Here is a 13,363-nt window from a genome sequence, read left to right on the forward strand (position 1 = left end):
CTAAGTTTGTTCTCGGCATTCAACCCACATCTTCTTAATATTATTTATAGCTTCATTTACTAGATGAGTAAATGTGTGCCTTGGCTTACAATCTCAAAGATTCAACTACCTACCAACAGAGAAATTAGCAAATTTTTAAAGGTATTTATAAATCACAAGCAAACCACAGTCCTAGAAAATTATTTCTAGACTTCTCTATTTAGGGCAGGCCCACAAGTTTATAGCATGCAAATTTCCTTACAGACAAGAGAATACTGCTTTTAGTGTATCAACACTAGAAGAGATTGGCTACAAAAGCAGGTTCTAAGACAAGTGTGTTTCACTGGGGATATTCACTGTTGATAAAGTTATTATACCAATGATGAATTTCCACACTAGTAAGGAACCCATACAGGAAGAATAGTCAGAAGAAGTAGAAATATTTCTTGTAGGGCAATCCTAGGACTTAGCGTTTTTGAAATCCACAAAACCAGAAAGATCCAAGGGAAAACTGGAGCTAAAGAATTTGGAAAGTTTAATCAGAAATGGTTACCTGGGGGTGCCTGGGTGGCTTAGTTGACTTAGAGTCCAACTCTTGATTTCCGCTCAGGTCATGATCTCACAGTTGTGAGATGGAGCCCCACATTGGGCTCTGAACTGGGCCTGGTTAAGATTCTCTCTCTCCCTCTCCCTCTTCCCCTCTGCTCTCTTCTCTCTCTCAAAAAAAAAAAAACAAAAAAAAACAAAAAAAACCCAAGGAAATGGCTGTTTGATTTCCATGAATCTCACACAAAAGAAAAAGTATTTGTGTGAAAGAAAAGAAAATGAGAAGCAAGTTATGATAGCTAAGATTTAAAAGATTATTTTGGGGTGTTCTCAGAAATATCCATGTCCACAGACCAGGAACTGACTGAGGCTGAAGGCTACGGGGTTTATGGGGCCCCATGCAAAATGCAAACCCATGGGGCCCAACTGGAATGGGGAAGTTTGAGTTTGAGCACAAATGTGAAGTTTAGTCAGGTTTCAGAGTAAGATCTGAAAGGACTGGATTCTCTGGTCTAAATTCAAAATGACAGCTAGTGAATCCCAATGAAAGGACAGGCCCATGGCCCTCTCACCTTAGATAGGTTAAGGTGACAGGGGGTACCTCTGGGACCCTCGCCTTACTGGATGGGCAGACTCTGCTCTTCAGGTGTCTAGAGGCACCTGGGTGACGTTCAGTCCCCCACACCCCCTTCTCAATTCTCCTCCCCAGGACTTCAGTGTTCTGGGGATACCTGGGACTCTGGGACCCCTGTCCAAATGGCCCTGAGTCTTCCTCTGTGGCCTGCCCAGGTCTCTGTCACCTGACTAGAGCACAGACCACACTATCCTCTCTGGCCATGCCTGGCTCCCTAGGCAAGGAGGGATGGAGAGACCAGGAATCTGTTTTGCCCCACTTCCAGCTCTGCAGCAGAGTCACCTCATGGCACCTCCAGGTGATGATGCTCCCCCTGCAACCTTCCCTGTCCTTCATTTATGTTCACTGCAGACCCCCTGTACTCTTGAGTCTCTACATCTTTGATGATGATATCCCTTTCCTGCCTGGAGTTCCTCTCTTTTCTTTGGAAAATGCCAACCTACTCCAGCTCAGCTGTGCCTCCCAACACCGGGTGTGGACCTCTCTGTGCTCCCAAGGCACATAGCACAGAGCATAGCCTGGCAGGGGCTGTCCGTAAGGGGGTCTCCCCAAAAGACAGTGGCTATGTGGAGGGTGAGGCTCTATCTTGGGGTTCTGGAGGGGTCTGGCCCAGCGCTACTATATACAGAAGCTCAGAAACGCTTTCCAGATGGCTGAAAGCAGGAAATCTACACTCAGCTGCCTGCAGCTTTGACTCATGTATTCATCTGGCCACCAAAAGGCTACAGGTTGGCCCTGGCTGTGTTTCTTCTCATATCTAATGATGTTCATCTAATAGTTCCTGAGCATCCTAAGTATACCAGGCACCATGGTAGTGAAGGGGATACAAAGAATCCTGCATTCCTGCACTCAACTGTGCAACTTTGTTGTTCAATGTGTGAGATAGTGGACAAAGGGCTTCCTCATAAGGTTTATGTCCTTATATTCTTGCAGGTTGGGTAACGTAACATAAGATTTGGCCCTTGAGCTTGGGGAGGGTGCCAGCAGGCCCACAGTACCATGTGCCTCTGCTGTATAGAAGAGGTCTCTCCTCCTCATCCAAGCCTGGTTCCACATGCATGTCTGTGTGAACACCCTCAGCAGTGAGTTCAAGCTTCTCTATGGGGTCTTTTCCCTCCCAGTGACAGATCTTAGCAGAAGGCCCACACAGGCTTCAGCAGCAGATACAGGCCATTTGAACAGACAATTCTGAACATCCATGTGCCTAGAGCAGGGTCATAAAAGGGTGGACGCTGACCTTGGCCCCTTGCTGCTGTGACTTCTACAGTGCAGGGCCCAGGGCAGGACCTAAATGTGGTATTAGATACCAAGGATGACAAAGCACTAACCTGCAGGCTTGTGTCCACTCTTGCAAGAGTGTGTAAGGGGGATTTATCGTTTTTGTCCTGTTTTGCCTTCATGCCTTCCCTGGGGATTGTATGATCATGGAGACCAGAGGCCTTATGTATAACCCCTGGTTCATGAAGAACAAGGCAAATTCACTCTGCTCTGACTTCAGATGGATTCAGAGGACCTAGCAGGGGACATGGGAAGAAGGACTCTGCCAGCACCAGGTGGCAACACTGCCCGGAAAGGATGGAAATTCATACTGTGCCCAGAGTGGGAATCTCATGTCTGAGACACTGGGGCATCTGGGTGCTAATGGCTACAGGGGAATTCTGGATCCGACTCAGTAACTGGGGCTCCTCAACCTTGAGACAGAGGAGCCTCCTTGGTCCTAAAGAGGCAGCTAGAATCCATATTAATTGCTCTGTGCATTGGACTCTGCTGAAAGGCAGGGAGGATTGCAAAGAGTCTACTTTAACTGGTAGTTTTGGAGAATGTCTTTGCTAAAAAAAAACTTTTCATGATTTTTCTTCAAGGGGAGGGTTCTGAGGAGGGGTGTTGGGGCAAGTGGGGAAAGGCCTAAAGAGCTGCTTGCTTCCACTGTTAAGGGAGTCAGGCTTAGGGCAGCTTCTGGGTCCAGAGAGGCTAAATATCTCATCAGAAGTCATACACAAAGCAAAGACAGCATAACTGGGTTCAGTTCTGACTCCAGAGTCCAGGGGATACCCACTAGCCTTCCCCAGGTGTGGACTGAAAAGTAAGGTCTTTGTCCGCTCCCCTTGAGTCATGGTGGGTTTGTAACTGCAAGACAGTCTGGTGGAAATGATACATGTGACTTCCAAGGCCAGGACATTATAGGCCACGGAGCTTTCTCCTCCAAGTCCTGGGCCACTGAAGCTATGCTGGTGAGGTCACACGGAGGTGCTCTGGTCAACATCCCAGGTGAGCAGGTCCTTTGGCCACCCCAGATGAGAATGGAGAAACCCTCTTGGGAAGGGTTTGTCCAATCTGGACACCAGACATGAGAATGTAGAAACTCTCTTGGGAAAGGTCCTCCAGCACCAGGGACTCTAGCCCCAGACACCAGTGTCACTGCCAACCATCTGAATTGCTCTATTTCAGGCCCAGATCCTGTGGTACTACATTCCCTCTGTACCCTTTCTGAACTACGGACTCACAGAACACAAGAGCAACTAGAATGGTTATTGAATATGCCACTAAATTTGGAGAATTTGTTTCACAGAAATAAATAACCAAAATGGAATTAAAAGCATTCAGGGGGAGAGTGCATCCCATAGGGACAGGAAAGCACAGTGACATACCTAGTCCAGAATTTGGCTTGGGTCTTTCTGATTCCAGCCACTCCTTAGATAGATTTCACACATACAGCCTCCCCAACCTCTCCAAATGGGGACAAGGAAAACCAAAGGTGCTCAGTGTAGAGTCTACTGAGGAAGTGCTAGGGCAGTGGTGGTGGACATTAAGAGCCAGAACAAACTTTTATTGATCACCTATCAATGTCAGATGCTGTACCTGTGCTGTTATATTTAATCTGTCAGTTTAACAAATACTTTGTCCCTACCAGATGCCAGAAACAGGTCTGGGGAATGAAGCCATATACAAAACAAAGTCCCAGTTCTCCTGAAGCTTACATGTGAGTGAGGTTGATGGACAATAAACAAATAACAATAATGTATTACGTCAGGCAGTGATCAGTGATAGGGAGAAAAAGAAAGCCCGGGAAGGGGAAAGACAATGGCATTTTAGAGAGGCTGGTTAGGAAAGGGTTCCCCCAGAGGGTGGCATTTGAGCAGAGAGAGGGGCAAGGTTAAATAGCAGAGAGTAAGTCTGGTTGTCCTCGGAGCCCATGGTTTGGGCTCTGATATCAAGGAAATAATACATACAGGTGTCTTCCAGCTTCCAAATCTGTGGCCTTCCATAGAGGGCACTTTTGGAGACTGTCTTCCACAGGGCTCAGGAGACCTGCGCCAGGTATGTAACTCACTGCCCACCCACCACCAGCCAGGCTTCCCTCCAGACCCTCCAGGCAGAGCCCCTGGAGGGGTACTTACGCAGAGCACGTGGAGAACCACTGCCCCCTGTCTTCGATCCTCATTGGTGAAGATGTCATTGGGGAATTCATGCAGGGCTAAAAAATGGAGAGAGAAAACCAGCTCAGAATGGATGACAATGTTTTCAGGGCTGGAGTTCTGGGACAGCTTCTCCAGCCCTCGTTTTCATGTGGGATCCATGAACCAGGATGAGAAAAAATTCCATCTTTATGTTCACACATCTCTTAACTGGAATTCAGTGTTTCCTTCAGATAAGAAGGTAGGTAACAAACCACAGGAGTCTAAGAAGCACCGAGAACTCTGCCCCTAACAGATATTTTCATGATTCATTATACTATTATAGTCAAGGCAGCTCTCACTCATCACTTCAACATTTGGTTAGTTTTTAGATGGCACCTTGTGATTTAGAGGGTTAACAAGGAAATATAGGAATTACCTTCATGCAAGCTTATTTTCTAATACTCCAACAACTTCATTTCAATATGATCAGTTTCCTTTTGTAAGCATATATATTTTATCGCCTGCATCGAAAAATGTTTTCCTGAGCAGAGGTCTGTAGGCTTCATTGAATTACCAACACGGTGCATGGCACACACAGCATTATTGCCCCTGCTCTAGAATGCCCCTCATTCCCTGCCATGACTGCCTTGGCTTGGGCCTTGGGCCTTGGCCCTGTTACAACACCCTCCCTGCTCTCTCATTCCCTTTTTGAACTTGACCCACATTGGCCACTGCTGAACTGGACTATGAAGCAGAACGGCTCATGCCCCTCTCCTTGCTCCCAAAACTTCCCTGCTAGGAGATAAAAGCCTCCGTCTGTCCACTGGCAGTCCCAAGCTGGTCCTGGCTGTTTCCCACTTGAGCTTTCTTCTCTTCTCCTGCCTTTTTACACTTTGCATGTACTCATTTACTCAAACAATGGCTGACTGAGCCGGTACTGCAAGCCAGGCCATGCACAACAATTTGGCAGTCAGCATTGTTGCATGGGCTCTCATACTCCCACCAGACAGGAAAATTTACCATTCCTTCAGCACACTTTCCATTTGCTTTCTTTTTCTATATATCTGTACAGATGATACCATCAACCTGGGCTATCCCCACCCCCAACTGCTTGCCCTCTCTCCTTCCTCTCATAAAACCCAATCAACATCATGGCCAGGGCCTTCATAAGCCTCTCCTCTCTGGAGGACGTTATCAGATCAGACTCTGTGGGAAGCTATGCACACCATGCTGCCCTCGGCCTCATCTTCAGCAAATGCAGCCAGCTGATGGAAGCAGCCTTCCTTTCAGACCTCCACAAGCTCTCAGTCCTTCTCCAGTGCACACATAGGGAAACTATCACCAGTCGATGGGAAAGATGTACAAGACCATACCTTCCTCTGGGTTCCCCCAAAAGCAGACTCTCAGTCAAGGATTTGGTTATACATAGTTATTTAGAGGTGACCCCTGCACATGCTGTGAATGAGGAAGGCAATGAGACCAGGGAAGGAGGGGAGCCCAAGATGGTGACATTATCAAGTGGGTGGTGACTGCTCAGGACACCTGGGACCCAGTTCTGCCACAGACCTGGGGAGCTTGCACAGTACATACCTCAAGGCTGCAGCTTGTTGGCCTGGGAAGGGGTGCCCAAGACAGAAGCCTTTGACTATTCTTTGAAAAAGTTCTCCCTGCTTCCAGGGTAGCACTGGATAAAGACATCATGAAAGACTTGGCCAGTTTTCCAATCCTTTATGTGATGAAATTGGGGAGGCAAGGAAAGACAGGGATTTCATGATCCCCCAAGTGATTTTCTAAGCTAAAGCTGTTCCAAACAGACTGCACTGAGTTCTCCTGATCAATGAATGGGAAAAATGAGGGCAAGCTGGGAAGATTTCACCTTGAAGACCAAATGACACTACAATCTGGAAATTACCATGAGGGGACAAGGGTTCACAGATTAAGCCTGAAGTTCATCCATCTGGCCCTGGAAATTGCAAGGTTTCTAGCCACTCTATGAGAGGTCTCTGATCTAGTATCTTCCCTCTACAGGCCTAATGCCTCTGGCTGGCATGCTCTTGTCCAGTGATTAGAGCTGGAGGAAGCCCTCCAGCCTCTCTGATAAGAAACCCCTCTACTTCCTGAAACCTCTCTGCCGACAACAGGCTAGATCTGGAGAGACCTGGCCTTTGCAGTTCCCAGTCATTTTGATTTTTTAAAATATTTATTTATTTATTTTGAGAGAGAGAGAGAGCAGAGGGAGAGGGAGAGAGAGAATCCCAAGCAGGCTCTGCACAGTCAGTGCAGAACCCATGTGGGGCTCAATCCCATGAACCCTGACACCATGACCTGAGCTGAAATCAAGAGTTCGACCCTTAACCAACAGGGTTGCCCAGGTGTCCCAGCCCTCAGTCATTTCTTGTCTATCCTTCCTTCCCCACCCTCTGGCCCTTCCTGTGCACATAGGATGTCTTACATGCTTAAGAGATGCTTTCCAGTGCTTTCCTCTTTTGAACTTCTCTTTGACCTCAGGTGAATAAATTTTAGTTCAAATAACCATCCCATGGCTTTCACATATCCCTCCCCTCCAATGTTGTTCATTGTGGATCAGAAACCATGAACAATGTCGTTTCCTGTCTACTTCTCAAACCCAGGAAACTGACAGCTTCCATGGGCCACCACTGGTGGGGAAGGGCACAAAGGTAAGGAGAGGGAAGGCCCCACAGAGCAGGCCTTTCCCACATCCCTCTCAGCACCCAAAGCTGGAGACTTTCCAGCACTGACTGGTGCCCATGTTTACCCAGACTTGCCCAGACCTTGTGTCCCAATTTCTGGTTCTGAAGAAACAACAACTACGGTCTGCAACTAATGTTCCCTTTGTTTTGTACAGACATTTCAGTGCCCTTGGAAGGTGGGGCTTATGATAGACTGGCTGGTAATGGACTGAGATGGGCTGAGACGAAGGCTCTGGTGGGCAGAATGCCCTTGACAAACCTGTGCAGAATGACACATTCACTGAGCACCTACTCCTGGCAAGTGGTGTGCCTTGCACTTTACACCCACTATCCATTTTTGTCCTCCCAGAAAGCCATCATTGCCATTTCATAGACAAGGAACCCAAGGGGCAGAGGATTAGATTCCAACTCAAGGATCCACAGCTGGAAAGCTGCAGAGAAGAGCCACCCACACAGCAAATGCAGGCCTGGTAACACCCCTCTCTGTTGTTTTCCTAGCTTCTGGCATTTATTTGCAATCTCACTCTGCTAGGTGGCCTCTTCCTTCTTGGGACTTCCTCCAAGTAGGGGATCTGATCAGATCTGTATACTGTTATCACACACCAGAGCGAAAAGCTAGGCTGTTTTTTTTTCCCCTTTACATTTCTCTGTGTATCTGCAATGGGGCCTTTCCACACTGGCCAGTTCAGTGTTTAAATGTGACCATCCTATTGCCCTCCTACCCCTAGAGAACGAGAGACAGGACTGGTTTGCTAAGTTTCTTTACGGATCACAACAGCCATTACCCTCGAGAAACTGAAGCCACCTGTGATGGGTGCCATGCAAGGCAATCATACATAGGGACTACTTATCATCAATGAGGAGCAGAGGTGGGTACAGAAGTGGGACTGAGGGACTTCAACACTGGCATGTTGAAGCCAGCTACTTTACGTCCTGCCCTTCAGACTTCCTATATGAGGAATAATGTGATTTTTAGTAAAAATGGGGCTGAGGGCAGCATGTGAGGGAGTGAAGGCCATTGGGGAGTTACCCCAGCAGTCTGCATCTGCAAGGTATCCACACTTGTGCCAGTTCTGTCCTCTCTGTTGCTCTGCTGCTTCATCCATGAGCTAACCCAGGGCTCGTGATAGGACTTGACCAAGGGTACCATGTCAGTAAGTGATATGTTATGTTTTGAATCCAGGCATTTTCCTTGTCACTTCCTGTCAACAGACAGCAAGTGGGTATGTAAATGACCATGAATGAATGGACCCACTAGGCTTCAGGTTTTGGTTTGTGAAGGGTCTTGGCAGAGGACTAGATGCCTTGTCAACCCCGGGACCTGGCTAGAGCCCTTGGAGAAGACTGTGCTGGACACTATGCCCTTGGGTAAGGTGGCCCACAGAGCCTAGTGCTGACTCAGGAAGGGCTGGGGCGCTGTCCAAAGTCCTGGCCAAGCAGGCCACTACTGGACTTCCTCATGAATCTGAATGTGGCGGACTGGTCAGTGGCAGAAATAAGGGTGAGTGTGATGAGGAGCGGTGGGAAAGGCAGAGAAGAGTCAGTTCAATGTTCTCAAATCAAACAACAAAATTCTTAATTGGTGGTTCACAGCAATGTGGAAAAAATAACCAGTTTAAGTATTCCCCCAGGAAGCTTCTCCTGACATGGATCCCACTCTGGCTATTTATTCACTACTGCTCCTGTATGAAAATATGGACTGGGCTGGGGCGCCTGGGTGGCTTAGTCGGTTAAGCGTCCGACTTTCGCTTAGGTCATGATCTCGCGGTTGTGGGTTCGAGCCCCGCGTCAGGCTCTGTGCTGACTGCCAGCTCAGAGCCTGGAGCCTGTTTCAGTCTGTGACTCCCTCTCTCTCTGACCCTCCCCTGCTCACGCTGTCTCTCTCTCTCCTAGAAATAAATAAAACATAAAAAAAAAAGAAAAGAAAATATGGACTGGGCTAGTGATGAGATTATAACAGTTATTTCAAAGAGCTAATGCACGATTTTTTTTTAAAGTAGACTTCACACCCAACACAGAGCCGACCTGAGCTGAGATCAAGAGTCAGATGCTTAAACGACTGAGCCATCCAGGTGCTCCAAGCTAATGCACAATTTGCAGAGAAGGATACATAGATTTTATTTTCCTCTTAAAGCTGCATTGTCTTTTGACAAAAGTCACAAGAAAAATTTCTTTGAAAATTTGAGCTGGAGGCCCGGGATATCCTCTTTCCCTCCATGCAGTGAGACTTCCTTCATAGTCCCATATGCCTATGTCTGAGACTGTCTTAGGAGCAGACCCTGAGACAGAGATCTGAATTCCAGCAGTTTATTTGGAGGTGATCCCACAATGGGACAGGAAGAAGACAAGTCAGAGAAGGGGCTGATAAAGTAGGCTCAGATATGCTGGTGCCCCTCTGAGAGACAGTGTAGAATATGCATCAGCATTGTCCATGGATGCTTGTCTCACTGTTGAGGGCTGTCCTAAACACTTTAGGGATGACCCTTAACCCTTCTCAGCTCTACACTGGCCAAGTCAGTGTGTTCATGGTACCAGAGAAGGCCCTAGACAGAGTCACAGGTGCATCAAGAAGCCATCTGCATGTGTGGTGTGGTGATGCCCAATGTCTGCTCCACCCTGCATGCTGCATCTCTATGATCCTCCAAGAACCTCTTATGTAGAAACTATAAAAGAAGAGGTGCAGGTGTCTGCAGGAATAGGAATGAGAGATCATGACTTCCTCATGCATCAGTGGCATCAGCACTGAGCAGCAGGGCATCAGGTGGAAGTAGCAGAAGAGACACTCTGTGCATAGGCATAAAGGTCCAGACAGATTGTACGGGGACTTGCATTCTGAATCCAGCATGGTAAGGCCCAAACGTTAAGATTTCAACCATAGTTACCTGCATTGTAACATGTTCTTGTAATAAGCCTGATTCCACCATATTAGAAGCTTCTTTGTCTCATTTACAAAGGACATTACCAGATGACCTTGGCTGTAGAGAACATGACTCAGGGACAGCCCTGTCTCCAGACCTGCTAAGGCAGCAGCTTTATTTGAGGGAAGTTCCTAATGTTTACAAACGATCTCATCACCCCCTACTTATGCACTATACACACACTGTTATTTCACCAAGTGTTGTTTGCTGTGGTTCTAAAGCAGTCTGGTCTGATTATTTTAATCTTCCTAAGGAAGGGGTCAGCCTGGGGACAAGGAAAGTATCATCATCTGGGCATCTGGAAATGGGAGGGCTCAGTCCTAGCACTCCCACAGTGTGACTCTTGGTGCTGTGTATTTTAGTATCTCTGGGCCTCGATTTGCCTACTAGCCATCTGAAAAATGGCCTGGGATTCCTCTTCATTGTTCCCTCCAGTCTAATCTCAGGGTACGGTTAGTGCACACAGCAGGTGTCTTAATAACTGTTATCAGGATGAAGAATGCCAAAGGAAGCAAGACCCTAGACAATGACTGGGATGGAGCACATCAGTCTTGTCCAGCTGGCTCAACAGGTTAAGAAAAGAGTGTTCAGCAGCAGCTGATCTGGCCTCTGTGAGGCTGAGCAAATGCCCCACCTGGCCGGCACAGATTCTAAGACCCCAAACACGCTTGAGAAATGGTGTTTTCAGAACAGCTGAAGCTGTCCAAGACAAGAGTATACAAAGACAGGGTGGCACATTGGAATAGAAGGTTCTGCCCAGTGCTTCTTGGCCTCAGTTTCCTCATCTATAAAGCAAGGTGGGGCTGCTAGTGCCTCTTGCAGAGCTAACGGCAGTGCTGATGCCATCCCGACTGCCTCCCATTTGAGTGGACTTCCTCCCACTCAAATCCAAAGAACCAGGGGCATCTTAGTCAAGATGGGAATTGGATGACCAGCCATCTTTGGGACTCTAATTTAATTTTCCTTGGTTGTTGGTTAGATTTTGCATAAGGGCCCAAGGTGGAGATTTAGGTCTGGGTTCAGATCCCACCCACATCACTCACAGGTCATCCTTTCCTCTCTCAGAGCCCAATTGCCTTCATCTGTAAAATGGGTATGTTAACGCCAGCCCTGCAGGGTCGCTGGGAAGGGTGCGGGCAATATATATGATATACCTCTCACCATCTTCCTGGGCCATCTATTCCAATTCTTCATAACTGTAGCAATGATCAGATGCTGGTCTGGCCTTGGGCCAAGGACATGTTTTTTCTTGGTCTTAGTGGTGAAAACCACCTATGCCAATTCCTGCCTGCTTTGTTTTGGCATCTGTTTCTCCAGGATGGTGTATAGTCCAAGGGAGCTTCATGAATGTATGTATCTCTAGGTACATGCTTCCGTGTTGAGGCTGTGTTGGAGCCAAATGGCCCATGTGGTGTGCTGGGAATAGCTACACATCCAGTGGAGGGTTTCTTCAAATACCTTCAAAATCCTCAAAGTCTCTTTCTGTCTCTCTCTTTCTCTCCCCCAATTTTCCTTTCAGTACATCTTGCCAGCCTGGGGGAGCCAGCAAAGGCAAGCAGTGCTGTTCCCATAGAAACCACAGAGCCCGGACCAGAGTAGATTCCCCTTTCCAAGGCAACAGCAGTCAGCCGACATGCTTCTCCTGGCTGGTTTCCCGAGGCCGGAGTTTGATGAGTCCAAATGGAGGTTTGCAAGGGATAGAGAGTATTTTGTCTCGTTTGGGGGAAAAGATGCAGCAGAGACATTCATGGCATCTAGAGACATACTGATCTTATGTGGATCAAATGGAGCCACCCGAGAGGAAGATCTAAAACCACAGCTACCTTAACATGTCTGAGCAAAAGTAATCTGGGCCGCTGCAACCATCAGAGCATTGATCTGTCATCCCAGGGCCCTTTTCATAACAAACCACCTAGTGCATCTTGATTGGCCTCTTGAGAGATGCCTCAAGAATTTAGGGGCCTAACATCTGTCCAGGTGTTCGGTCCCATAAAACCTGCTCTGCTCCCTCTTCCCCTGGAACATTGGGAGAACACTTCAGTCGGCTGTGGTAATACTTGGCCTCCCATGGAGCCTTCTAGACTCATTTTGTGGCACCCTTATCCTGTGAAAGTACTCAAGTGGTTTTCCAGCCAAACTGCAGTCACTCGCTGCCTGTGTGTACCTTTGATTCCTACACTGTGAGCTACCTGTGGACAGGAACCCTGCATTTTTCTCTCTCTGGGGCCAGCACCCACTGGGTCAGGGTCCATGAAAGAGAAAAGTAAATACCAAGTAAAGACAAGTGTGAATAAACTTAAAGGGACATTTCTCCCAAGGGGATAGGTTTTGTATAAACACAAGACAGAATTATTAACTAAGAAATTACATAGAAGAAAGAGTTTAGTAAAATTTCCAGCAACTGGGAGCAGCCACCCAGGCTGTTCACAAATGCCCTATCTCTACTTGTTGGGGGACTTGGAAAGAACATACTTCTAGGTTCCCTTTAAGGGTAGGTGGGGCCATGCAGCTTGCTTTGGTCAATGAAATGGGAGAAAATGACAACTGTCACATTTCCAGGCAGGCTTTAACAGCCAGTATCTGATTCACCACTTTGCATTTTCTTGTCTAAATATTCATGGACTCATAAGTCAGGATGCATCTTCTATCAGCTTGTGTCCCTGAACGACTGATAGCAGAATCCCACCCTTCTAATATGCACATTTATACATGTAGTGTGAGTAAAACAATAACACATTTATTCTCTTAGCCACTGAGATTTGGGGCTATTTGTTACCCAGCATAGCCGAGCCTGCCCTGAGTAATACAATAGTTAATATGGTGCTCAGCATCCCAACTGTATTCTGCAAATGAGGCCTCGCCTCAGCAACTTTTGGTTTCTTCGGTCTTCTCCACTAGACTGGGGGTAAGCAATTAAGGTTGAGGGAAATTTATTCTTCTCTTCTCTTTATCCCCAGTGCCTAGCTTGGTGCCTGGCACAGATCAGTCATTTAATTAAGAGTGTTTGTTGATTAAATGAACACACATGTCATAACTGAAGGCCCTAGGACAAAATTATCCACAAAAGAATGTGTGTGAAAATGGATATATTCTCAACTTAACTTTCTAAATATTTAGTCTCTGGAAAAGTTTCAGAGACATTTTGGTGCCTTCCTCTTGTGCTCAGTGAGGTTCAGC

At 47.2% G+C, this 13,363-nt stretch overlaps 1 protein-coding gene across 1 annotated transcript in view; it reads right to left on the minus strand.

Moving 5' to 3' along the window:
- Positions 1 to 13,363, minus strand: part of SLC24A3 (solute carrier family 24 member 3) — a 491,381-nt gene that overhangs the window by 191,990 nt on the left and 286,028 nt on the right. Inside the window, exon 3 of the mRNA XM_077750215.1 lies at positions 4,558 to 4,634. Within this exon, the coding sequence (XP_077606341.1) occupies positions 4,558 to 4,634 (77 nt within the window). The remainder of the gene's footprint in view (positions 1 to 4,557; positions 4,635 to 13,363) is intronic.

This window comes from Crocuta crocuta, unplaced genomic scaffold (genome assembly GCF_008692635.1).
Source record: "Crocuta crocuta isolate KB4526 unplaced genomic scaffold, BGI_CrCroc_1.0 scaffold209, whole genome shotgun sequence".
In the NCBI taxonomy this organism is placed as follows: domain Eukaryota; kingdom Metazoa; phylum Chordata; class Mammalia; order Carnivora; family Hyaenidae; genus Crocuta; species Crocuta crocuta.